Source organism: Dendrobates tinctorius, unplaced genomic scaffold (assembly GCF_039654945.1).
Source record: "Dendrobates tinctorius isolate UK_male_01 unplaced genomic scaffold, ASM3965494v1 ptg000013l, whole genome shotgun sequence".
In the NCBI taxonomy this organism is placed as follows: Eukaryota; Metazoa; Chordata; class Amphibia; order Anura; family Dendrobatidae; genus Dendrobates; species Dendrobates tinctorius.
The window spans coordinates 9420413-9447045 of record NW_027361681.1 but is presented as its reverse complement, the minus strand read 5'-3'; the positions used below and the strand labels follow the sequence as shown (position 1 = coordinate 9447045).

The 26633-nt window shown below is 46.1% G+C and overlaps 1 protein-coding gene across 9 annotated transcripts in view; it reads left to right on the top strand.

The window, feature by feature from the left end:
- The window catches only part of GARNL3 (GTPase activating Rap/RanGAP domain like 3), a 222766-nt gene extending 196940 nt beyond the window's left edge, over positions 1-25826 (top strand). For 6 of the 9 annotated variants that reach the window (XM_073558622.1, XM_073558613.1, XM_073558654.1 and 3 more), the window contains 14 exons: positions 2289-2393; positions 2540-2614; positions 7065-7176; positions 8105-8203; positions 8542-8658; positions 11175-11326; positions 11759-11917; positions 12109-12175; positions 13328-13435; positions 13515-13633; positions 13789-13924; positions 14818-15027; positions 15094-15208; positions 24678-25826. In XM_073558622.1, coding sequence (XP_073414723.1) covers positions 2289-2393; positions 2540-2614; positions 7065-7176; positions 8105-8203; positions 8542-8658; positions 11175-11326; positions 11759-11917; positions 12109-12175; positions 13328-13435; positions 13515-13633; positions 13789-13924; positions 14818-15027; positions 15094-15208; positions 24678-24840 — 1737 coding nt within the window. In that variant the 3' untranslated portion in view covers positions 24841-25826. Of the gene's footprint in view, positions 1-2288; positions 2394-2539; positions 2615-7064; positions 7177-8104; positions 8204-8541; positions 8659-11174; positions 11327-11758; positions 11918-12108; positions 12176-13327; positions 13436-13514; positions 13634-13788; positions 13925-14817; positions 15209-24677 lie in introns of those variants that run through there. The other 3 variants (XM_073558630.1, XM_073558646.1, XM_073558661.1) reach the window with 3 other exon arrangements.
- Positions 25827-26633: the final 807 nt, after the last annotated feature.

Here is a 26633-nt window from a genome sequence, read left to right as displayed (position 1 = left end):
TTTAGCCAAAATAACTGCGACCAACCGCTTCCGGTAACCATCAGTGAGTTTCTTACAATGATCTGCTGGAATTTTACACCATTCTTCTTTGGCAAACTGCTCCAGGTCCCTGATATTAGAAGGGTGCCTTCTCCAAACTGCCATTTTTAGATCTCTCCACAGGTGTTCTATGGGATTCAGGTCTGGACTCATTGCTGGCCACCTTAGAAGTCTCCAGTGCTTTTTTTCAAACCATTTTCTAGTGCTTTTTGAAGTGTGTTTTGGGTCATTGTCCTGCTGGAAGACCCATGACCTCTGAGGGAGACCCAGCTTTCTCACACTGGGCCCTACATTATGCTGCAAAGTTTGTTGGTAGTCAATGCCATGCACACGGTCAAGCAATCCAGTGCCAGAGGCAGCAAAGCAACCCCAAAACATCAGGGAACCTCCGCCATGTTTGACTGTAGGGACCGTGTTTTTTTCTTTGAATGCCTCTTTTTTTCTCCTGTAAACTCTATGTTGATGCCTTTGCCCAAAAAGCTCTACTTTTGTCTCATCTGACAAGAGAACATTCTTCCTAAACGTTTTAGGCTTTTTCAGGTAAGTTTTGGCAAACTCCAGCCTGGCTTTTTTATGTCTCGGGGTAAGAAGTGGGGTCTTCCTGGGTCTCCTACCATACAGTCCCTTTTCATTCAGACGCCGACGGATTGTACGGGTTGACACTGTTGTACCCTTGGACTGCAGGGCAGCTTGAACTTGTTTGGATGTTAGTTGAGGTTCTTTATCCAACATCCGCACAATCTTGCGTTGAAATCTCTTGTCAATTTTTCTTTTCCGTCCACATCTAGGGAGGTTAGCCACAGTACCATGGGCTTTAAATTCTTGATGACACTGTGCACGGTAGACACAGGAACATTCAGGTCTTTGGAGATGGACTTGTAGCCTTGAGATTGCTCATGCTTACTCACAATTTGGTTTCTCAAGTCCTCAGACAGTTCTTTGGTCTTCTTTCTTTTCTCCATGCTCAATGTGGTACACACAAGGACACAGGACAGAGGTTGAGTCAACTTTAATCCATGTCAACTGGCTGTAAGTGTGATTTAGTTATTGCCAACACCTGTTAGGTGCCACAGGTAAGTTACAGGTGCTGTTAATTACACAAATTAGAGAAGCATCACATGATTTTTCGAACAGTGCCAATACTTTTGTCCACCCTCTTTTTTATGTTTGGTGTGGAATTATATCCAATTTGGCTTTAGGACAATTCTTTTTGTGTTTTTTCATTTAAGACAAATTAAATGAAGATAATAATGCCAAAGAATTTGTGTTTGCAATCATTTTCAGGAAGAAACTGAGTATTATCTGACAAAATTGCAGGGGTGTCAATACTTTTGGCCACAACTGTATATAAATCTAACGGATATGCAATGGTTTAATTTTTGTAAGCCATGTCTCATATCCCGTTGGGTTCTTTAATGATTTTACAGAAGCCGACAATTGAATTATCGGCTATTCTGCTATCTACCTCTGTATGAAATATATATATATATATATATATATATATATATAAACTGTATATATGTTTTCACAAATATTTGAGGCCATGGATCCATTATATGTCCATTTTGCAAGCCGGTGAGAAAATCTCGCTGTACGGATGCCATACGGATGTCACACGGATGCTTACATGCGAGAAAATCGCATCCTTGCATTGCACACAGATGACATACGGATCACTGTTCAGGGAACATTTCTGCGATTCTCGTCCGTAGAAAACGGACCGTATTTTTATACGTTGTGTGTGACTCCAACCTAAACTCTATCTGTTTGATAGAATTGGTTACTCATAGCCTTGACTATAATCTTTCAAAATCCTGAACTGTATAAGTGACAAGAACCTAGAAGAAGTGATAGACTCGACGAGCGCTCTCCGGATACTGATGAGATTGACATTTCTCTTGTCTTCAGTCACATTTTAGATAACTGGGTATTACCCCTTCTGTTTGTGCTGTTTGTGGACACTTCTTTTTCTGCAGCACTATTTCTGCACCTGGCTACCTTGCTTGCTAGTGCCGTGTATACATGGTGTGTCGCTTCTCTGATGTCTGACTCCGGCCTGGCGCTTGTGTCCCTGAAGACACTGGCATCTCTGCTACCCCAGTGTAGTCAGCTGGAGAGGGAGATTGTATGAATGGGATGGCGGCGCCGGGCCACAGGAACCTCTCCCCTGTATGCTGCAATCATCTGGAGCTGGAGGCAGGGATACCCGATGCTGCTCAGTCATTTTGCTTTTATTTTGGCATTTTTAGAACATGTTAAACAGAAGATCGTTCAGCGATGTTCTGCCTGAATCTCCAAAATCTGCCCGGAAAAAGGAAGAAGCGCGACAGGCGGAGTTCGTCCGTATTGGCCAGGTCAGTGTCATGCGGTTTGTGCAGGCAGGTGGGTACTTAAACAAAACTTCCTACTGCAGGACAGTGACCTTCTCCAGCTTGTAGGGTTGGGGGGATTTCTAGTCACATGACCATGGTTTATGATATGACATTCAGCTACTTTCCAGGCCCTGAAGCTGAAAACTATCGTACGAGGGGATGCCCCAACAAGCTTGGCCACCACTGGACTGTGCAGGAGAGAGGTAGGGGCCACGAGGGCCGGGGCCGCGAGAGTGATTACCACCGCTCCGTATACGAGCCATGACTGAACAACTGACACTTCCACTGCATGTAATAAGTACTTGAAAGATATAGCGTCTGGTCTGTATGTCAGTGATGGCGATCACCATATACTCAGCGCCCACATATACAGTTGTTCTCAAAAGTTTTCATACCCTGGCAGAATTTTTACTTTCTTGGCCTTTTTTCAGAGAATATGAATGATAACACCAAAACTTTTTCTCCACTCATGGTTAGTGGTTGGGTGAAGCCATTTATTGTCAAACTACTGTGTTTTCTCTTTTTAAATCATAAAGACAACCCTTAACATCCAAATGACCCTGATCAAAAGTTTACATCCCCTGGTGATTTTGACCTGATAGCATGCACAGAAGTTGACACAAATGGGTTTCAATGGCTACTAAAGGTAACATCCTCACCTGTGACAAATGCCAAGAAAATAGCTTTTTCTTCAAGTGCCTCCTTATTGTGCATCTTGAAACAGCCACACCGCTAGTTTTCAGAGAGTCCAGTATTTCAGCTGATGTTATTTGTGTTTTTTTTTTTTGCATCCCCAACAATTTTCCTGGCATTTGTCACAGGGGAGGATGTTACCTTTAGTAACCAGTCAAACCCATTTGTGTCAACGTCTGTGCATGTTATCAGGCCAAAATCACCAGGGTATGTAAACTTTTGATCAGGGTCATTTGGATGTTTTGGGTTGTTCTTATGAGTTAAAAAGAGAAAACACAGTAGTTAGACAATAAATGGCTTCACCCAACCACTAACCATGAGTGGAGATAAAGTTTTGGTGTTATCATTCATATTAACTGAACAAAGGCCAAGAAAGCAAAAATTCTGCCGGGGTATGTGTGTATGCTGTAGTGATAGTCATGGGAGTGTCTGTATACTGTGTGCTTATTATCTCTGTGATGACGATGCGTATACCACGTGCTTATTATCTCCCAGACAACTGATGTGTATGCTGCGTGCTAATTATTTCCATAATGACAGATGCGTATACCGTGTGCTTATTTTCTCCGTGATGACTGATGCGTATGCCGCGTGCTTATTATCTACATGATGACGGATGCGTATATCACGTGTCTATTATCTCCATGATGATGGATGCGTATACCGTATGCTTATTCTCTCCGTGATGACTGATGCATATACTGTGCGCTTATTATCTCCATGATGACTCATGCGTGTACTGCGTGCTTATTACAGTTGTGGCCAAAAGTATTGACACCCCTGCAATTCTGTCAGATAATACTCAGTTTTTTCCTGAAAATGATTGCAAACACAAATTCTTTGGTATTAATATCTTCATTTAATTTGTCTTAAATTAAAAAACACAAAAAGAATTGTCCTAAAGCCAAATTGGATATAATTCCACACCAAACATAAAAAAGAGGGTGGACAAAAGTATTGGCACTGTTCGAAAAATCATGTGATGCTTCTCTAATTTGTGTAATTAACAGCACCTGTAACTTACCTGTGGCACCTAACAGGTGTTGGCAATAACTAAATCACACTTGCAGCCAGTTGACATGGATTAAAGTTGACTCAACCTCTGTCCTGTGTCCTTGTGTGTACCACATTGAGCATGGAGAAAAGAAAGAAGACCAAAGAACTGTCTGAGGACTTGAGAAACCAAATTGTGAGGAAGCATGAGCAATCTCAAGGCTACAAGTCAATCTCCAAAGACCTGAGTGTTCCTGTGTCTACCGTGCGCAGTGTCATCAAGAATTTAAAGCCCATGGCACTGTGGCTAACCTCCCTAGATGTGGACGGAAAAGAAAAATTGACAATAGATTTCAATGCAAGATTGTGCGGATGTTGGATAAAGAACCTCGACTAACATCCAAACAAGTTCAAGCTGCCCTGCAGTCCGAGGGTACAACAGTGTCAACTCGTACTATCCATCGGCGTCTGAATGAAAAGGGACTGTATGGTAGGAGACCCAGGAAGACCCCACTTCTTACCCCGAGACATAAAAAAGCCAGGCTGGAGTTTGCCAAAACTTACCTGAAAAAGTCTAAAATGTTTAGGAAGAATGTTCTCTGGTCAGATGAGACAAAAGTAGAGCTTTTTGGGCAAAGGCATCAACATAGAGTTTACAGGAGAAAAAAAGAGGCATTCAAAGAAAAGAACACGGTCCCTACAGTCAAACATGGCAGAGGTCCCCTGATGTTTTGGGGTTGCTTTGCTGCCTCTGGCACTGGACTGCTTGACCGTGTGCATGGCATTATGAAGTCTGAAGACTACCAACAAATTTTGCAGCATAATGTAGGGCCCAGTGTGAGAAAGCTGGGTCTCCCTCAGAAGTCATGGGTCTTCCAGCAGGACAATGACCCAAAACACACTTCAAAAAGCACTAGAAAATGGTTTGAGAGAAAGCACTGGAGACTTCTAAGGTGGCCAGCAATGAGTCCAGACCTGAATCCCATAGAACACCTGTGGAGAGATCTAAAAATGGCAGTTTGGAGAAGGCATCCTTCAAATATCAGGGACCTGGAGCAGTTTGCCAAAGAAGAATGGTCTAAAATTCCAGCAGAGCATTGTAAGAAACTCATTGATGGTTACCGGAAGCGGTTGGTCGCAGTTATTTTGGCTAAAGGTTGTGCAACCAAGTATTAGGCTGAGGGTGGCAATACTTTTGTCTGGCCCAGTTTTGTGTGAAGTGATCAATGTTTTACTTTTTGCTTCATTCTCTTTTGTGTTTTTTCATTTAAGACAAATTAAATGAAGATAATAATACCAAAGAATTTGTGTTTGCAATTATTTTCAGGAAGAAACTGAGTATTATCTGACAAAATTGCAGGGGTGTCAATACTTTTGGCCACAACCTTATCTCTGTGATAACAAGCACACAGTATTTGCATCCGTTATCTCCGTGATGGCGGATGCGTATACCGTGTGCTTATTATCTCCGTGATTACAGATGCAGTGGAGAAAATGGGGTCAGTGGGTGCTCTCGTCCGCTGACTCAGCTGCCTTTAGCAAGACTGCATCGATCAGGGCTCAATCCACTGAACACCCGCTCTATCTCCCGGTGGGCAATACACTACACAGACAACACAGGGTTAGGGTAAAACTGTGTGTCAATTTTTTATTGAACCACAACACCAAAAAGCAGACAGAACAATCCCAGCAATTACCTCAAGATGGTGCACATAATGGTAGATGATAATGGTAGATGTTATGTCCGAGCTCCCAGGGTCGCTACTCCATCTGTGATATGCACGCAGAGAGGAGGTAACGACAAACATAGGGAGATAACTGAGAGCAGTCCTGTGTTCTTTTAACCGAGTCCGAAGTATCCTGAGCTGAGATCCTGAAGAGTGACACCAACCAGAAGAAGAGAAGTCTCTTTTATACCCAAGGCAGGTGATTTATTTTTAGATTTACCCAGTGTCCTTCAGTCCACCCTCACAGCCTTTCCCCATCTACCTTCGAAGTCAACAAACTGGTTATTGAATTCGATACACAATTAGCATATAACCAAAGATAAACATACACTATGTACAAGTCACTATTACAGACTTACACAATATGTTAAATGGTATGCAAGTCTGTCTTCTTGACCCACCAGACATAAACTGTTAAATCCACAAGCCAATATACAGATAAAAAGTCAATTTTTCTTGGTTTGCAAAACATGGTTGTCTGGGAAATTAAGATACAATGTGGTTTCTTCACAGATGCGTACACTGCGTGCTTATTATCTCCGTTATGACGGATGTGTATATCGCGTGCTTATTATCTTCATGTAACATAGTAATTAAGGTTGAAGGAAGACTTTAAGTCCATCTAGTTCAACCCATATCCTGTCCTAACCTTTCCTAACATGTTGATCCAGAGGAAGGCCACATGCTTATTATCTCCGTCATGATGGATGCGTGTACCGTGTACGTATTATCTCCATCATGATGGATGCGTATACAGCGTGCTTATTTTCTTCTAAATGACGGATGCGTATACCGCATTCTTACTATCTCCGTGATGACATATACATTTACAGCGTGCTTATTATCTCCTGGATGACGGATGCGTGTACTATGTGCTTGTTATCTCCGTGGTGATGGATGCGTGTACTATGTGCTTGTTATCTCCGTGGTGACGGATGCGTGTACTGCGTGCTTATTGTCACCGGGGTGACCGGTGCGTGTACCGCATGCTTATCTCCATGGTGACGGATGCGTGTACTGCATGCTTATTATCTCCGTGGTAACGGATGCATGTACTACATGCTTATTATCACCAAGGTGTGATGGATGTGTGTACCACATGGTTATAATCTCCATGGTGTGATGGGTGCATGTGCCACGTGGTTATCATCTCCAGGGCAACAGACACGTGTACCGTGTGATTATTATCTCCAGGGTGAGATGGACGCATGTTTGCGGTGACCTCCGTGTCTCTCCACAGCCCTGGGAGTCTCATTGTTTCTGCAGTAACTTCTGTGAGGATGCCGCGGGTGGAGATTCTTGGGGTCCCTCTCTCTTGGTCTCTACGGACAGCGGTGTTCTCCTGATAGACGGTGAGTGCTCTTATGTCCAATCACACATGTAACTAATGACATCACAGGAGTAGAGCGATGATGACATCGTAGTGTCTCATGCAGGAATCTAACACTCGGTGTCCTCCCCAGGCGCTCTGCAGCCGGTATGACACCTTCGCAGGTGCACAGCGATTCTGTGACGGCAGCAGATTTGTGTCTTTTTAGGGACAGTTAGGGTTTATGGTCGGAGGATCGGGGCTGATCACCATGGCTGAAGGATGAGGAGAATCCTCCAGATATCCAGTTCCTATCGTGATGTTTGAGCAAAAAACGCTGCTCTAAAATGCCTCATGGGTGGCGCAGTCTGTGTCCCCCACTGATGGAAAAGGCGCGCTGTACACAGGAGACTGTAAGGAATAATATGTGCAGCGCGCCTCTGTTGTGTCCTCCACACCTATTTTGTGGCATCTCCTGCAGCCTCCAAGCCTCTCTTGTGTCCTCCCGCATCTTTCGTGTCATCTCCTGCACCTTTTTCGTGGCCTTTATCACGTGGACTTTCCTTTTTCTTCTGTACCTGTTGTGGCCTCTCCTGCTATCTCCACGTCTTTCCCATGGCCTTTCACACGCCTCTCTTGCTGCCTCTCTCACGGTGTCTCCTTTGTCCTACAAGCCTCCCTCATGGCCTCTTCCACATCCTTCACTTCTCTCGTGGCTTCTCCTGCATCCTCCATGTTTCTCTCGTGGCTTTTCACGAGCCTCTCTCATTGCTTCTCTTGCATTTTCTTTGCACAGTCTGCGTCCTGTCCTCCCACATTAGGGTTTTGATGGCTGGCGTGGCTCTGCTTCTCTCTAGAGATCTCATTACAGAAGCTCTGTGTCCACCATGCGCACCTCACATCTCCAGTTTGTTCTATCAGTGATTGTGTAGATGGCAGCCATTGTGGATGATGTGATTTCTCTTTTGCAGATGGACAGACGGCAGTGCCAGTGTTTGATAGATCCCTGCAGATCAGACAGATGCATGTGCTGGAGTCCCTGGATCTCCTGATCACCCGAGCTGATAAAGGTACATAGATCTTCTGCGCTGGTCTCACGCTCTGTGTAATGGCGGAGCTGCTGCATCCCTGGAAACTTCACTTAAAGTTAACAAGTCAACGCAGATCTCTGGCTATATTCATGTGGGATTGGGTGCAGAAAACCGAAGACGGAGGGCAGCGGTGTAGACAGCCGGAGGCCAGTCCCATCCAGCTTTTACAACATCAGACATTAGTGAGACCCCCAAATTCTATGTGTCACTAGTGCTTGCCCTATTGGGGTTCTGAGCGCAGAAACGCATCGTTAGGGATGTGTTCCTTTTGTATTGACTCTTGCAGATAAATGTCAGTTCTTATTCCTTGTCCTTAGGGAAGGACGCTCGTCTCTACGTCTTCCGGTTGAGCGCCATCAGGAAAGATCTGGAAGACAACCAGGTGCCAAGGAACAAATACGAATGCAGAGAAAATAAACTGGAGAAAACAAAAGGTGAGAGAGGCCTCCGAAGATGGAGGAGCAGAGTTCTGCATCACGTTGTGTGCGCATATATAGCCACACTTTGGAGCCCTTCTCAGTGATGGGGATCGATGGAGGCGCTGGATTTCCTCTTGGTGGCAGGGGTCGGTGGCAGTGCAAGGCCCCCTTTGGTGGTGAAGGTCTGTGGAGGCGCCAGGGGCCCCTCTTGGCGGCAGGGGTCGGTGGAGGTGCCGCACTCCTCCCTTAGAGGTGGGAGTTGGAGGAATTACTGGGCTCACCTCTCGGTGGTGGGGGTGTCGGTGCTGGGATCCCCTCTTAGCGACGGGGGAAAGTAAGAAACACAGAAAAAACACAGTAAAACAAACGTATAAAAATACTCTGTTGTAAAGATATAACAGTAAACAGGAAGTGCTAGTAAAAAGATGATAAAAAAAAACAGGTATTTGGTTGATACGTTTTTTTTTTTTTTGCAAAAAACGTATACTAAGCCGCTCTACCAAACGTCAAGGTAACCCATATCAGTGCAGTCCCTAACTAATGTATTTAAAAACCTGATCATGTGTATAGTACCTACAGGGGTTAGACAAAATAATGGATCCACCTGGAAACATCAACAAAAGTTAGTTTAATATGGTGTAGGTCCACCTTTTGTGGCGATTACAGCCTCAATTCTCCGAGGTATGGATTCATACAAGGTGTGAATTGTTTCCAAAGGAATTTTATCCCATTCTTCAGTTAAAACGCCCTCCATTTCTTTGAGCGACGATGGCGGCGGAAATCGACGTCTAACTTGAATCTCTAAAATGGACCATAAATGCTCAATAATATTGAGGTCTGGGGATGCTCAACTTCATTAGAATGTTCCTCGTGCCATGCTTTAACGATTCTAGCTGTATGAATTGGTGCATTATCATCCTGAAAGATGGCATTCCCCTACGGGAACAGTGCTTGAACCATAGGATGCACTTTGTTGCCAAAAATGCCTAAATAATCTCGGCTTTTAATTCTTCCATGAAGGGATATCATTGGCCCGGCGGATCTCCACGAAATAGCACCCCAGATCATCACAGAACCTCCGCCATGTTTTACGGTTGGGAGAAGGCAGTCTGGATGGAATGCTTCTTTCGGCTGTCTCCAAACGGACACTCGGACGGAGGTCGGAAATAGGGTAAACGATGATTCGTCTGAGAATATCATATGTTTCCACTGCTCGAGGGACCAATTCTGGAGGTTTCTACACCACTCTAAACGCTTGGAAACATTTGTCATTGAGAGCAGAGGTTTTCGAATTACAGCTCTTCCATGGAGTCCAGATTTGTGCAGCTCCCGACGAACAGTTTTCGTGGAAACTGGGTTTTGTAGGTGTTCATTGAGCTCTGCAGTGATTTTCAGAGCCGTGGTCTTGCGATCCTCTCTCACAATTCGCTTTAGAGTCCGACGGTCTCTCTCAGTCATCTTCGACTTTCAGCCAGACCTGTGCTTTGCTGCGGATGTTTTTCCTTCTCTTTCAAACACAGTCATTACTTTGGAGACAGTACCTCTTGACACGCCAAGCATTCGGGCACTTTCTGTTACACTAGCGCCTGCCACACGAGCACCAACAATTTGGACTCTTTAAAAATCCGAGAGGTCTGCCATTGCTATCAGGTTCTCATCAATGTTCTTACAATTCTGCAAAACAAACAGTTAATTTACATACACATATCACATAACACAAATAATCAACTACAAAACATTACCATATGTCATGGTTTGCATGTTTATAACGTGTTTGAAGATCATGATGCCAAAACGTTAGGTGTTTCCATTATTTTGTCCAACCCCTGTATATGAGCAGGATTCAGATAGGTAATATCCGATGTGGACACACTGCAGAGGACGGCCTTTATGTGCATGACCCACAAGGTAAGGGTGGAAAACCTCCCTAATCTTGCAAAAACAAGAAACCAATTGAAGACAAACACATAGGCCATGCACACAGTGAACAAGTCTGTAGGACAGTATACACATGATCACGTTTTTAAATACATCAGCTAGGGACTGCACTGATATGGGTTACCTTGACGTTTGGTAGAGCGGCTTAGTATACATTTTTTGCAAAAACGTATCAACCAAATACCATGTTTTTATCATCTTTTTACTAGCACTTGCTGTTTACTGTTATTTCTTTACAATAGAGTATTTTTATGTTTGTCTTACTGTGTTTTTCTGTGTTTCAGTCTTTTGGTGGTGTGAACACTGTCCTACAGACTTGTTCACTGTGTGCATGGCCCTTGCGTTTGTATTCGATGGGGGGAAAGTAGACAGTGGAGGTGCTGGGTTTCCGCTCGGCAAGGGATGGTGGAGGCACCAGGCCCCTCTTGATGGTGGAGACTGGTGGATGTGCAGGAAGCCCCTCACAGTGGTAAGGGATGGAGGCGCTGGGTTTCCTCTAAGCAAGGGTTTGTGGAGGTGCTGGGCCCCTCTTTTTGCTGGGGGTTGGTGCAGGTGCCAGGCCCTTATCTTGTATTGATTATGTCTCTGCACAGGATGCCACTTGTACGCCATTAACACCCACCACAGTCAGGAGTTGCGGGTGGTCGTTGCCATCAGGAACAAACTGCTGCTCATCACTAGGAAACACAGTGCTGCACACAGCGCAGCCGGAGCATCACCAGTAGAAGCCTTCCAGTACATCAGGGTGAGGGGTCTGCCGTACGTAATATCTGTATTATTGACCAGTGCCGACATCACTGTGCTCCGTGTCAATGATGACACTGAGGTGGAGGGTCCTTTAACCCTAGTTGATACAGAAGATCCTTTATTAGAGGTTGGGGACTGTGTGAATGTAGACGCATTGCATGAGCCCAAGGATCTGAGTAATGAGTGTGGGGGTCTTGTTAGCCTTGCTGTCCACAGTGCATCAGTCATAAAGCTGCTGCTGAAGATTATAACATAATTGTAGTCTCTCTACTGTCAGCAAGCAGAGATCCTGAACACTGTAAGGAATCTAGACGTAGAAGCATCCATAGACCCAGCTGTAATAACTGCAGCTTGTATCCATCACAAGACAGCAAGCAGAGATCTTGCATGGATCTTCTTGTGTAACCCCAGTGCTGTGGACTATCTGCAGGAGATCTGTCTGTCCGACCCCCCGGTGGTGATGACGCTTGTGGATGGGCCAACCGGAGAGAATGATAACGCCATCTGTGTGGCGTATCGACACCAGTATGATTTGGTGAATGAGAGCACCGGAGAGTCGTGTCGGCTGCATCATGTGGACGCCAGTAGGGTACGTTGCAATCACCCCGCCTGCAGCACAGAGTATTACAGCTGATCAGTAGATTATCACTGACATTGAGGCCATGGCCGCCGTCAAGGATGAGGCCCTCACACTTGTAATCATGCCAGGCTGTGGGTCTGACATAAGAGGTGGGAGTCGCAGTGTGCCTTTTACCCAGAATATTCCATTTCTCATTTCAGGTTCATTTTGTTGCAGCGATTGATGTTTATGAAGATGGAGAAGCGGGAATCCTGCTGTGCTACAACTGTGAGTGGAGAACCTCATAATGTGTGAGGGGGACAAGAGACTCTGTTACATGTGTGAGGGGGACAGGAGACTCTGTGATGTGTGTGTGAGGGAGACCCTGTGATTTGTGAGGGAGACCCCGTTATGTGTGAGGGGGACGGGAGACCCTCTCGTGTGTGTGTGTGTGAGGAAGACGGGACACCCTGTGATGTGTGTGCGAGGGGGACGGGAGACCTTGTGATGTGTGAGGGGAACAAGAGCCCCTGTGATGAGGGATGAAGATTCCGTGATGTGTGTAAGGGGTGCATTGGGACTCCGTGATGTATGAGGGGGCAGGGAGACGGGAGACCCTGTGATGTGAGTGAGGACGACAGTCGTACTCCGGATGTATGAGGAGGACTATGTGATGTGTGACGAGGACCTCGTGATGTGTGTAATGGGGGCATTGGGACTCCGTAACGTGTGAGGAGCACCCTTTGATATGTGAGGGGGGGGGGGGGGAAGAGAGGGACATTGTGATGTGTGAGGGGGACACAGTGTTGTGTGTGCAGGAGACCCCATGATATGTGTGAGGGAGGCAGTGGGACCCTGTGATTTGTTTGAGGGAGGCAATGAGACCCCGTGATGTGTGAGGAAGACTCCATGATATGTATGAGGGAGGCAGTGGGACTACATGATGTGTGAGGAAGACTCCATGATGTGTATGAGGGAGGCAGTGGGACCACGTGATGTGTATGAGGGAGGCAGTGGGACCCAGTGATGTGTGTGAGGGAGGCAGTGGGACCCTGTGATTTGTATGAGGGAGGCAATGAGACCCTGTGATGGGTGAGGAAGACTCCATGATATGTATGAGGGAGGCAGTGGGACTACATGATGTGTGAGGAAGACTCCATGATGTGTATGAGGGAGGCAGTGGGACCACGTGATGTGTATGAGGGAGGCAGTGGGACCCCGTGATGTGTGTGAGGGAGGCAGTGGGACCCCCAGATGTATGAGGGGGATCCCGTGATATGTATGAGGGAGGCAGTGGGACCCCGTGATATGGGAAAGGGGTTCACGTGATGGATGGGAGAATCCTCCATGGCGGCAGCAGTGATTAGTGTTGTCTCGTGTATGGTGGGTTACCCCTTCCTCCCTGACACAGGGGTTCTCATGTGACCTCTCCATTTCCAGATTCTTGTTACTATAAGAAGGTGAGTCCATTCAATGGCGGCTCCCCGCTCCTCCAGCCTTCTGCATCAGACTTCTACTTCAGCTGGAACCAGGTTCCTCACGCCGTAGGTAAGACCCCTGTACATGCGAGTGCAGGAGTGATGAATCCCAGGGGGGCAACTGCTAACATTACTGTTATGTGCCACAGTTTGCGCGTTTCCCTATATCCTCGCCTTCACCACAGACTCCATAGAAATCCGTCTTGTTGTCAATGGCAATTTGGTGCATACGGCGGTCGTACCAGATCTGCAGCTCGTGGCATCGCGGGTAAGACGTACATGTCATATGCTTGCCAGGTAATCAATAGGGACAGAATGGCTGGGGCTCCTCGTGACAACCCAGGGTCCGTGCGGACCTCTAGAGAGGTCTGGGGTCACTGATGAGCCCTGCATCGTCATAGTAACAGCTGCTCTCTTCTTCAGTCAGATATTTACTTCAAAGCATCCACTACAATGGACTCGTCCTCCAACAGCAGCTCCAGAGACACCAGCAGCCGCAGCTCCCCCCAGACTCCCACAGGCTACGACCTGCCGGCATTTCCCAACACCCCTGGAGAAGGTACGGCCAGTGTGGGGATCCTCTGATGGTGTCCACTGCAAGAGGGTGCCAGGCTATCCGAGCACCCACCACCCCCACGGCTTCTACGATGCCACCCACCGGTTCCTACAGCCAAACTCCTGCTGTCCCCTCCAAACACAGGCTTCCCCGTTGCCCTGAAGCTCGCCATCCTCTCCTATCGGCCCGCTCAAACACTTAAAGTGATTTTGTCAACACAAAGAAGTTTGAGCAGTCAGTGACAGGAGCTCGGAGCCCCCATAGCTAAGCCAATATGTTGCCGCCTATTTGTTCTTCATCTGGCTCCATCCTCCTCTTCCTTGATTGACAGCTGTGGCGTTAGAGTGGGATGGAGAACAAGTAGCACCGACCTCATCCACCATGGTGCGAGGGTCATTGGTTGGAAGGTGATCTTATGTGAGTGACACGGTGGCTCACTCACAGCACTGCATTAGCACTGCAGCCTGATTAGCACTGCAGCCTTGCAGCGCTGGAGTCCTGAGTTCAAATCCCACCATGGGCAACATCTGCAAGGAGATTGTATGTTCTCCCCGTGTTTGCGTGGGTTTCCTCCGGGTACTCCAGTTTCCTCCCACATTCCAAAGACATACTGATAGGGAATTTAGATTGTGAGGCCCATCGGGGACAGCGATGTTAATGTGTGCAAAACTGTAAAGCGCTGCGGAATATGTTAGCACTATATTATGTGATCAACTCCTGTCCCTTTCACCCATTCACTCTTTTTCTGCTTCTTGATCCCAGCATCTCTCTACAGCCACACCCCTCCCCTGCACTAATAAACCCCCGGTCTTATATGGAGGATTGCAGCATAGCTGGGAAATGTCAGGCTTCATACACAATACATTCTGCCACCATGTTCTCCTGTTACTCTGCAGGCGAGGTCCAGGGCCGGAACATTTATAAGATTCCCCTCAGTAACCTTGTGGGCCGAAGCATCGAGCGACCTCTGAAGTCTCCCCTTGTGCCCAAGGAAATCACCACCCCCACATCCGGCATCATTGCCTGCACCCCTGTCACCCATTCTCTATCTTTGTCCCGAATGGAGATCAAGGAGATTGCGAGTCGGACGAGAAAAGAGCTTCTAGGTAAGAACTGCAGCCTCCACCCCACACGCCATCTGCACACATGATGATTTCTTGTCTTTCCCTCAGGTCTTTCTGCAGAAACAGCATCCAGATCTGAAGGGACCCAGCGCCCAAAGAAACAAATCAGGAAAGCAGCAGAAGAAGGAAAGGAGCAAGAAAGCGGCAGATCGAGTACAGACAGGTAGTACCATCAACAAAGGCGGCAAGAAAAAGGTCCGACTGTGATCGTAGGACGGCTGCAGCTCTGGGTGTGACTGTAGTTGACAGGTCCCTCCATTACCAGACATACAGTATGAGCAGAGGACGGCTGCAGCTCTGGGTATGACGTTAGTAGATGTGCTCCTCCATTACTGGGCATGTGGTCTGCTCCCGACCTGATCATGGTGAGTGGGGTGATGTAATTACACTACTGACACAGAATATGTGTGATACTGGGACGAGTACAGTGCTGCACTTTGTGGTGAACATATTCGGGTCGGGGAGCAGAGTAAATGCACCGTAGGGCAATAGATGTGGATTGATTGTAGGATTTAGGAAGTGTCTTTTCGTCAGTCTGTGTTCATCGCATGTCCTCATGGCGTGAATGATTAGAGGAGGAACCGTGTCATCCCTGTGTCCACTTATATAAATTGCATAGAGGTAGGACCACTCACGAGAGGAGTGACCAGAAAGCCACGGCCATACTGAAGTCGGCGCTCAAGTGGAGTCCAATTCCATCACTATAATTTGTAATAAACTTGGCAGTCAGTATGCGAATAAACTCAGGATATTTTAACTTACAGTCCCAAATTGTACAGACGTTTGAGTCTTATATCAGACGGCATGTGATGTACAGGGAAGTGGTCAGCGGGTTAGATGCAGTATCAAGTGTGAACTGTGAATGTGAGTGGATAACAATTTAAGGCCTATTTCACACATCAGTTTTTTGCTTCAGTTAAAATCCACTAAAATGGCAGACAATGGATCCGTTCGTCACCGGACCGTTATTTTAACGGATCCGTCAAATGAATAATTTTAAAGGGAGAGAGAGAATTTTTTTGCCGCCAGAACAGAGTTTAGGGTTAAATTTACGAGCGAGGCAAATCCCCCGGGCATGCGCAATGTCAAATGCGGATCCCGCTGCCGAAAAAACGTTGTATGGTCCATTCAGGCATGTCGGCGGACACCAAAGCTTTGGTGGATCCGCAAAAAAAACGGATCGAACGGATGCCCATCCAGCAAGATCCGCCGGTAATGCAACTCAATGGGAAAAAAACGGATCCGCCAAGCAAAATGGCAGATCCGTTTTTTTTGCACAACGGCGGATTTAAAAAAACTGATGTGTGAAACAGGCCTAAGACAAATGCCATGCACAAGAGTGAAAAGCAGAATAAGTGTCACACAGAAAAACAGACCAAAGCGCATGACCCAGGAACAGGATCAGCGCCGTGAACACGGTATCCACCGCTAGTTACTGATGAGCGCCACTAATAATGGATATAGTGAGTGAATGGGCGGGACCAGGAGCATTACAACCACCAACAGAAATGATACACTAACCCATGCCTCTTGTGACATCAGCTCTCAACTAGTAACTGTGTAGCTAGTGGAGGAGAGCATCGCAAAGTGCCAGTCATGTGACTGGTAAGGGGCGTGACTCGAATTTATCAGTCAGCGTGTGCTCAGCGTGCATGTCAGCTGAGAGGTGAATGCGTTCCACAGGTTGTCACGGGAATCGGAACGCAGGAAATCAGGGTGGATGGTAATGAAACACAGGAGAGCAGTGGTATTGAATCAGGAGGGCAGTAAGGACGTGGTAATTATATCTGGCTCTAACAGAGGAAAAAGAGAAATACATTAGTGAACATATTGATAATAAAATACTACAACATTAAAAAACAATTCCATTACAGAGTAATTCATCACAATATCAACTATCAATGCACTACAAGGATTATGGAACAAAGGGTGTTTAATATGTAGCTAACGTTTCCATAAATGATTGAAGATCATAGCCCCCCAGCGGCGGCTATGGTCAAACTGGCGATTGCTAGACTGTTGTTCATAGCAAGGAAATTGATTGCCCGGTTTTGGATCAGAGAGGAGCCTCCGACTAGACGGGACTTTCTTGCGCAGGCGGAGCATATAATTTCATTGGAAAAAAGTATTTACACTAAGAGAAATAAACTTGAGGTGTTTCACAAGATATGGCAGCCATGGGTAGAATGGAGTTAGAGGGGTGGGAGGGACGTATTGGGATATGGAAGATATTCACATTACATAACTATATATGGATGTTGGAAAGAGTACTGGACGAGGAACGGGGAAGGCACTGAAGGGATCTCGGAGGGGGGATAGGGGGGGAAAAGGGAGGGAGGAGTTTTGTTTTTGTTTATAAAAACATGTTTATATGTGAACAATTGCTTGATGTCATGTATATGGTGTAATTGTTATCAATAAAAATTTATCTGATTAAAAAAAAAAAAAGAAGATCATAGCCCCCGTTTAGACCTTTTGGAGACAAGGTCTTACTGTCTCATTCCTATTGGTGGCCATGATGCTCCTGGTCCCGCCCCTTCACTATATCCAACTAGTGGTGGATACCGTGTTCACGGCACTGATCCTGTTCCTGGGTCATATGCAGGGTCGGACTGGGGTGTCTAGGGCCCACCCTATGGCTACCATAAATGGTTTTATTATTTGTTCATTTTTTGGCCTATTACTAAAACGTGAGCCTTTCAGCAAACTATACAGTGTGCAAAAGAGAACTGTATTGTGCACTGCACTATATCAAAGTGTTTCTTATTAAGCAACTTATTTATTGTAGTTGATAATGGAATCTGTTATTTACAATCAGTAGTAGTGACATTCCTTGTCCTAGATAGGCCACCTAGCCCCTCAGCCAGTTTACAGGGAACCAGTCAGGTCCCCCGTGCCCTCAGAACCACCACAGTTGTGTCTGCATGTATAAACACCCTGCCTAACAATCCCTGTATTACATTACATACATAAACTGATCTGGAGGAAAAATATTTATAAAGTCCATTTATCATACGTAAATGAGGGCTTTGACTTAGTCTACCTGCACTCCCGATAATGTGCAGTGCACCGCTCTGAAGAACCGTACACCCAACGTCAGAGGATCAGTGCAGTGAGGGAAAGAAGCCGCGCATGTGCAAGGTAAGTATAGCGCTAGCAATGATTCCGGCGCTTGTAAGTCATGTCATCACACTCACAGGGGCGTGATAACATCTAAGAGGGCCGATTAGTCTGGGGCCACTAATGCCCCCACAACTTGTCAAAGCCCTCATTTACAAATCATAAATGGACTTTAGTTTTCTACAGATGTGTTTATGTGTCTAATATAATACAGGGACTGTTAGGCAGGTAATTTACATATGCAGACACAAATGCTGGTGGTTCTGGGGGACCTGACAGGTTTCATTTAAGGCCTGTTTCGCACTTCAGTTATTTGACGTCAGTCAAAATCCGTCATTTATAGAAAAAAACAGATCCGCCATTTTTTTTTTTGCAGATCCGTTTTTTTCCCCATAGACTTGCATTAGCAGCGGATTTTGACTGATGGTCGTCTGTTGCATCCGTTTTTTTGACGGACCCGTTAGAATTTTAGCGTCCGCCGGCTGGAGTAGACGGACAATGTAATGTTTTTTTCCAGCGGCGGACCACTATTTTAAACTGCGCATGCCCAGAAGATTTTCCCTGTGATGCAGTTTAACCCCCAAAGCCGTTCTGGGAGCGGCGAAAAAAAATCTCTCTCTATTTCATGCACTTAGCGGCTGCTGCGGATCCGTCGAAGAAACAGATCCGGTTGCTGCAAAACGGAAACGGATCTGTTTTTTTACACTTTGGCGGTTTGCAACTGACGGCAAAAAACTGAAGTGTGAAACAGGCCTAAACAATATTCAAAGTGAAGCAAAATTTTATCCAGCAACTTCAAATGGAAATGTTTCCTACAATGAATCCATCTCTGCCGCCATCTATCCGCCCATAGAGGGTCTTTCACAACTGACTTGGGAAATACCCTTAAAGAGTCAGTATGTGGAGGTGGAAGGCAGATTCACTCCAATAAACTTTTCCATCTGAAGACTCTGGTGAATATTTGCGTCATTTTAATCAGACGGGTTTCACAGGATTTGCGTGATGCAGCCAGATGCTCCCATTAACTATAAGGCGAGACCACCTGGATCTGGCATTGAACCAGCAAAACGGCCAAACCTCAGCATGGTGTGGTTTCCAGCCACCTGTTTTGCTGGCTTGTGACCGGCCTCCCACTATAGTCAATAGGAGCATCTGGCTGTATCAGGAAAGTGCTGGATCCTGTGAATTCCATCTGGCTTTTCCTAGACAGATTAGCCTGCTGGATTTCACAAGTGTGAAAGTAGCCTTACAGTGTGACTTTTCATGCTGCGGGTTCAGATGCAACACCTGTCCTAGCATTTTCACTGTAACAAAGCTACCCAGCAGACCCTAAGGCTATGTACCCACGTATGCAAAAAATTCCTGACTGAAAACCGGACGCCTTCCCAGAAAACGCGCGTCTATGCGTTTTTTCCGGAGCGTCTGCAGTCTCATAGAAAATAGTTAGAAATGCGGATTTTTCCGCGAAATTAATGAGCATGCTGCGTTTTTTTACCGCGATGCGTTTTTTTCGTGGAAAAAAAACACATCAATATGCACAAAGTGCAGAATTTAATAAAATGAATGGGATGCTTCTTTTAAGCGTTTTTGCCGGTAAAACGCTTAAAAAACGCCTTTGTGTGCACACACCCTGAAGGTTTGAATCTGATAGGACATGCTGGGAAGTGGTAATTTTCAGGGGGGAAGGTTAGCAATAGAATCTCTCAGTATGCCGGCAGTCCGGCTTGCCTGAAGCACCTCCCTCTCTCCTCAGCTGGGATCACACGCAGTGAAAGCCTGCCTCTGTGCTCTGCAGACTGGAGGTGGGTCACGGGTGTCTTCACTGTCTGCCGCGTACGCAAGAAGCAGGGAGCGGAGAAAGTACGTCAGGAGGCCAGGGCCAAAGTCATCGGCACGGGATGGCCAGCAGGCCCACGTACAGGGCCGGACCGGGACAAAAAAGCCACCCTGCCACACAAACCCACCAACTGCCCACATACTGTAAGGTTGGGGTCACATTACGTAAGGCAGTCCGTTAGACGGACTGCGTTACACCACGGCATAACGCGATGTAACGCAGTCCGTTAACGCTGCCATTGACCCCCATTATCAGGCGCATCGCCAACGCATGCCATAATCTGCATGCGCCAACGATGTGCCTTCATTCAGTGACGGAGCCTCAGACCCGGGTTGCAGCGTCTGAGGCTCCGTCACCGCTAGTGCAGATGAATCATCTGCGCTAGCGGTATAGCCCCTCTGCCTTTGGATCGGAGACCCCGCGTCATGACGACATCTGGGTTTCCCGGCCTGAGAGACTTGTTGTCATGCGCAGTGCATGTCAGGAAGACTTCACAAGGTCAGTGCACAGAAGCTGCAGCGCTGACAGCTTCTAGAGCATGCAACTCTGCACAAAATGAGTGTCCCATAGTGGGACAAGGTGTAAAAGTAAGAATTAAATAAAAAAAATTTGAATTGTAAAAATTATTTAAAAAAAAATATATATATATACACTGTATATTTATTCCTGCAATAAATATTTAAATAACAAAAAAAAAATCTAAAACAATAAAAAGTACACATTTTGTATCGCAGTGTCCGTAACGACCCGACCAATAAGACTGTCCCACTAGTTAACCCCTTTAGTGAACACCATAAAAAAAGGCAAATAAAACAATGATGCTTTATCATCATACTGCCAAACAAAAAGTGGAATAACACGCGATCAAAAAGACGGATATAAATAAACGTGGCAAGGCTGAAAACATCGTCTTGTCCCGCAAAAAAACAACCTGTCATATAGCTCCATCACCGGAAAAATAAAAAAGTTATAGCTCTCAGAATAAAGCGATGGAAAAATAATTTTTTTATATAAAAGTTTTTATTGTACAAAAGCTCCAAAACATAAAAAAATTATATAAATGAGGTATCACTGTAATCGTACTGACCAGAAGAATAAAACCGCTTTATCAATTTTACCACACGTGGAATGGTAGGCCCCCCTCCCCCCCCAAAAAAAAAGAAATTCATGAATTGCTGGCTTTTGTTCATTGTGCCTTCCAAAAATCGGAATAAAAAGCGATCAAAAAAGTCATGTGCCCAAAAATGGTACCAATAAAAACATCAACTCGTCGCTCAAAAATCAAGACCTCACATGACTCTGTGGGCCAAAATATGGAAAAATTATAGCTCTCAAAATGTGGTGATGCAAACACTATTTTTTGCAATAAAAAGCGTCTTTTAGCGTGTGACAGCCGCCAAACATAAAAACACAATAATAAATAGTAAATCAAACCCCCCTTTACCACCCCTTTAGTTAGGGAAAAATAATAAAATTTAAAAAATGTATTTATTTCCATTTTCTCGTTAGGATTGGGGCTACAGTTGGGGTTGGGATTGTGGTTAGGGGTGTGTTGGGGTTAAGGTTGGAGTTAGAATTGGGGGGGTTTCCACTGTTTTGGCACATCAGGTGCTCTCCAAACGCAACATGGCGTCTGATCTCAATTCCAGCCAATTTTGCATTGAAAAGTCAAACGGCACTCCTTTCCTTCCGAGCTCTGCCATGCGCCCAAACAGTGGTTTACCCCCACATACATGATATCGGCATACTCAGGACAAATTGCACAATAACGTTTGGGGTCCAATTTCTACTGTTACCCTTGGAAAAATAAAAAATTGAGGGCGAAAAGATCATTTTTGTGGAAAAAAATTTTTTTTATTTTTACGGCTCTACATTATAAACTTCTGTGAAGCACTTGGGGGTTCAAAGTGCTCACCACACATCAAGATAAGTTCCTTAGGGGGGTCTGCTTTCCAAAATGGTGTCACCTGTGGGGGGTTTCCACTGTTTAGGCACATCAGGAGCTCTCCAAACTCGACATGGCGTCCGATCTCAATTCCAACCAATTTTGCATTGAAAAGTCAAACGGCGCTTCTTCCCTTCCGAGCTCTGCCATGCGCCCAAACAGTGGTAGAACTGCATATATGGGGTATCGGCGTACTCAGGACAAAATTGTACAATAACTTTTGCAGTCGAATGTCTCCTGTTACCCTTGGTAAATTAAAACAAATTGGATCTGAAGTAAATTTTTCCTGTGAAGCACCTGAAGGGTTAATAAACTTCTTGAATGGGGTTTTCTGCACCTTGAGGGGTGAAGTTTTTAGAATGGTGTCACTTTTGGGTATTTTCTATCATATAGACCCCTCAAAGTGACTTCAAATGTGATGTGGTCACAGAGGAGAGGGGATTATTTTTATTTGCCCTTACGAACATAGAAAAAATTATAAACAAATAATTTACCCACGACTCAAGTTGCGCCAAAGATCACATTACAAACAGACTTCAATGCACCAGAACGTAAATAAATGTGATCGCTGGTTGCTGGTGCAAAATATCAAAATGATTTGTTTTTTCTCACTTGTGTGCCATGGTCCACAAAACTTGCTGGATGCAATGCAGCCACATTCTTACTTTGTAGTGCATTGTAGCTGCAGCATAAAGTGATTATTGGCCGCACGCTGACGAGTAGCACCAGCAAAATATGACCTTTGTGCAGTATAAACGCTGCAATGCAATTTATATACCGCATCATACTAAAGCCTCACTCACATGAGAATTCAGAAAGAGAAACAGACATTCTGTGGTCTGAAAAGACGCGCCGCATGTCCGTCTCCGCAGGGAAGCCGATGGCGTTTGTGGACACATAGTGGGCATGAAATTTCTTAAAATCCCATCCACTATGCTGTAACATCTGGATGTTGCACAAGTACACAGCGTCCACCCCACAATGTTTACTGACCGTGTGAACGTACCCTTAGACGTTGTAGTATATGGCAGAAGATTAACGTTAGCAATTCTAAATATGTATATTGTACAGAGGTCAGGAATAGAAACAGAGCACAGGGCCCGTGTGCAAAAATTGGGTATGGGTCCAAACCCCTAAATAACACGTCATAAGAACAAGTTGTGTACACATAACTATCATACGCACATGACTCAAGTCACACAAGCACCATGCACGCACGTCGCACCAACCACACTCGTCCTACAAGCACCATGCACGCACGTCGCACCAACCACACTCGTCCTACAAGCACCATGCACGCACGTCGCACCAACCACACTCGTCCTACAAGCACCATGCACGCACGTCGCACCAACCACACTCATCCTACAAGCACCATGCACGCTCGTCCAGCAGCTCACATGAAACAAGTGCAGTGTACACAAATATACAGTACAGAAAATACACAGCACAAACATATTCTAAACTTGTCGCGCAACCACCAGGCATGCTCGTCCCACCAGCACCAGGCACGCTCGTCCCACCAGCACCAGGCTCGCTCGTCCCGCAACTCACATGAAACAAGTTCAGTGTACACAAATATACAGTACAGAGAATACACAGCACAAACACATTCTAAACATGACAGTAAAGCCATATTATTACTTACCTCATCTGATCCTGTCTCCATTCCACCAAGATGCATCCTGCACTAGAGTAGTGGGCCTGTCACACTAAGCGATATCGCTAGCAATATCGCTATAACTAGTGACGTTGCAGCGATATTGCTAGCGATATCGCTATGTGTGATACTTACCTCCGACCGGCTCCCCGCTGGTTATCGCTGATCGCGCGAGAACGTCCTGGACCACTTCTCGTCATCAGCTTCCTGCGGCGCTTCCTGTGGAGAGACGAGCGAGGACGCAGGCGGGAGGACGCAGGATCGCCGCGCCTGACAGGTAAGTAGCGACCCCCGACCCCAGCGATGTCGCTGGTGAGATCTGCCTGTGTGGCAGCTCACTAGCGACCACTTAGCGATGTACCAGCGATCCTGACCGCGTCATATTGCTGGTACATTGCTAAGTGTGACAGTACCTTTAGTGGTACACCACGGCCAGGTCAACAAATGTAGACATAATAGCACTGCTTCTTAAAACTTTATGCCACACATTGGTCACTGTGCAGCGCTCTGTGCCTGCAGACTCCTCACAGACACAGAGCAGTCTGCAGAGCCTCCCATATTAATCAGGCTGGTTCATCTTCTAATGCTGTGTGCAGAGAGTGAAGCAGCCATAGATAGCTAAGCACTCACACAGAGAAGGACGCTGTGCTGAATGCAGGAGCTGTAAGGGAATGATGAAGATGTCCCTCTCTCAGCAATGGCCCAGATGCACCGGTACCCCGCCAGGCCAGACCGACCCTGGTCATATGCACCTTAGTCTGTTTTTCTATTTGACACTTACTCTGCTTTTCACTCTTGTGTACAGCATTTGTCTTAGTTTGTTATCCATCCACTTTCACAGTGCACACTGGATACGGCGTCCCACCCGCTGACCACTTCCCTGTAGATCACATGCCGTCTGTACACTGATGTTGGTCTCTTATAAACTAAATTTTGGACTGTAAAAGAAAATTTTCTGGCGTTTATTCATGTACTGAATGCCAAGTTTATTACAAATTATATTAACACTCTTGAGAAGAGGCATGGAGGGCCACCATCATCTCACCGCTGCTTGTCTTCTTTTCCCTAAGGATAAATTCAGAATCATTTGAAAGTAACTGTGAGGGTCAGCGGCACTGCTCCACCAGCTCCGACCCAGAGTCTACTGTCAGCGTGGAAGAGAGCCCCCCGGTCAGCGGCAGCCTCTATCACATAACCGCATCCTTCGACGAAGATATTGTTGATTTAAAGTGATGACAATCTATGGACATGAGCCTCATCCTCTGCGCAAAGCATGCAACGTGGGAACATGGCCTCCTGTGATCTGCTGCTTGCAGGAGAAATATCCATCAGGTCTGAGCAGGAATTGGACACCAAGTGAGAAGCCGTGCAGAGGCTACACCGTCCGTATGAGGCCATACACAGATGAGGGTGATGCAGCAGAACATACTGGGTCCTGGCTCTTGTGTAGAATGACTCTCTATATACTGTAGTGGTGCTGCACATTTTGCTGGCTGTACACAGTCGTCGGCCAGGAAATTGTGGAAGCCTTCAGCCAGCAGAATACAGAGTGCAGCCCTGGCTTATATTTCAGGCTGGATTGCCATTCTACTTGGGACCTGGCCCACGGTGGCTGGGGGGGGGGGGGGGGAGGGGGTGTCTCAACTCTGATTACGCCCCTGCCTGGAGGAGATGCACCGCACCACACTGCCACATTTATGTACGTATGTATACTGAGGATATGACAACTCGTCGCGGTAGTGTCTCACCCCTTCCTGTACATGGAGATCCCCAGCTGTCGTGTGCTGTATTCCACACCTGATCAAATTCTCTTCTGAATGCACATGATGCTGGGAGTTGTAGTACACCTGCCGCTGTGTTGTGACAGTGATTGGAGCGTCTGTGCACTGCATGCTTCCTCCTGCACTTCAGCTGATACACAACTTTGATGTGCTGCCAAGAAGAAACTGCTGGAAAGTTCCAGAGTAATTTATCTTGTGGGACGTTCCGACCTTCGGACAAATTGTGATTTTTATTTTCTATATTTTCCTAAGGGGCCAGAACGTGTGGTTTTGTATCCGATTCTGGCCAACTGCTAAACTACAAGCGCCAACCACCAAGTGTCTTAATGATCGTATTTCCATTGTTTCTACGCCACGTGATGTCACTGTGTCCCGTCTGTGGCCTGTACATGAACACTTCACCACACAGGGGCGCCACTATAAAACTGATGAAGTTTGGTCTCTGGCCTTTGTGTGGTTCTTTCACAATTAAATAGGGTGGATGTTGGGAGTGGTAGGTAGCATACAGGCGAGGTGATGGGCCTGAGTTACTGGATGGATTTGTTAAAATGTGTCAGTGTGTAGAGCTCATGCTGCAGGCCAGGCTGACCACACCTGTACTGACACATTGCAACAAAGCCATCCCTTCAGCTCCGGAATATGCTTTTTATTCTGTGCATTTTCCACCCTATTACATAGCGACAGACCCTCAACTGTCTGAAGGTAACAGTAGGAGCAGATGTTTCTGTGCATGTCTCTTCCTTTTGTGGTCCCAGAAATATCCAGTAACAGAGACAGAAGCTGGCGCCAATCATTTCCTGCCTTTCCGAGAGCCCAAGAGGCGGCACCATCCTTACGATTTCCAAACAGCCACATTTGCCCTTAGGTCCAGCCGACGGAAGAACTTTTCAGCAGATTAAATTTGAGCAAATTTTCATTGTTTTCCACATCCTGTCGAAGAATGGAAACCTCAATTGTTTACAACCAGTGGATAAAACTGTCCTCACACAGCCAAAAAAAGTGGTCAGATCTTCTATTGTCCCGGATCCAGATTCCCAGTCACTAGCAGCCCGTCTTGCGACCATGTTTAGAGTGTTTTCTTTGCTACATGTTTTGCACCACTAAGCTTTTTCCTTTCAATCTTAAGCCCCCTTCTCACATAGCGAGATCGCTAGCGATATCGCTAAAGAGTCACCGATTTTGTGACGCAGCAGCGATCTCGCTACATGTGACACATACCTGCGACCGGCCCCCCCGCTGTATATC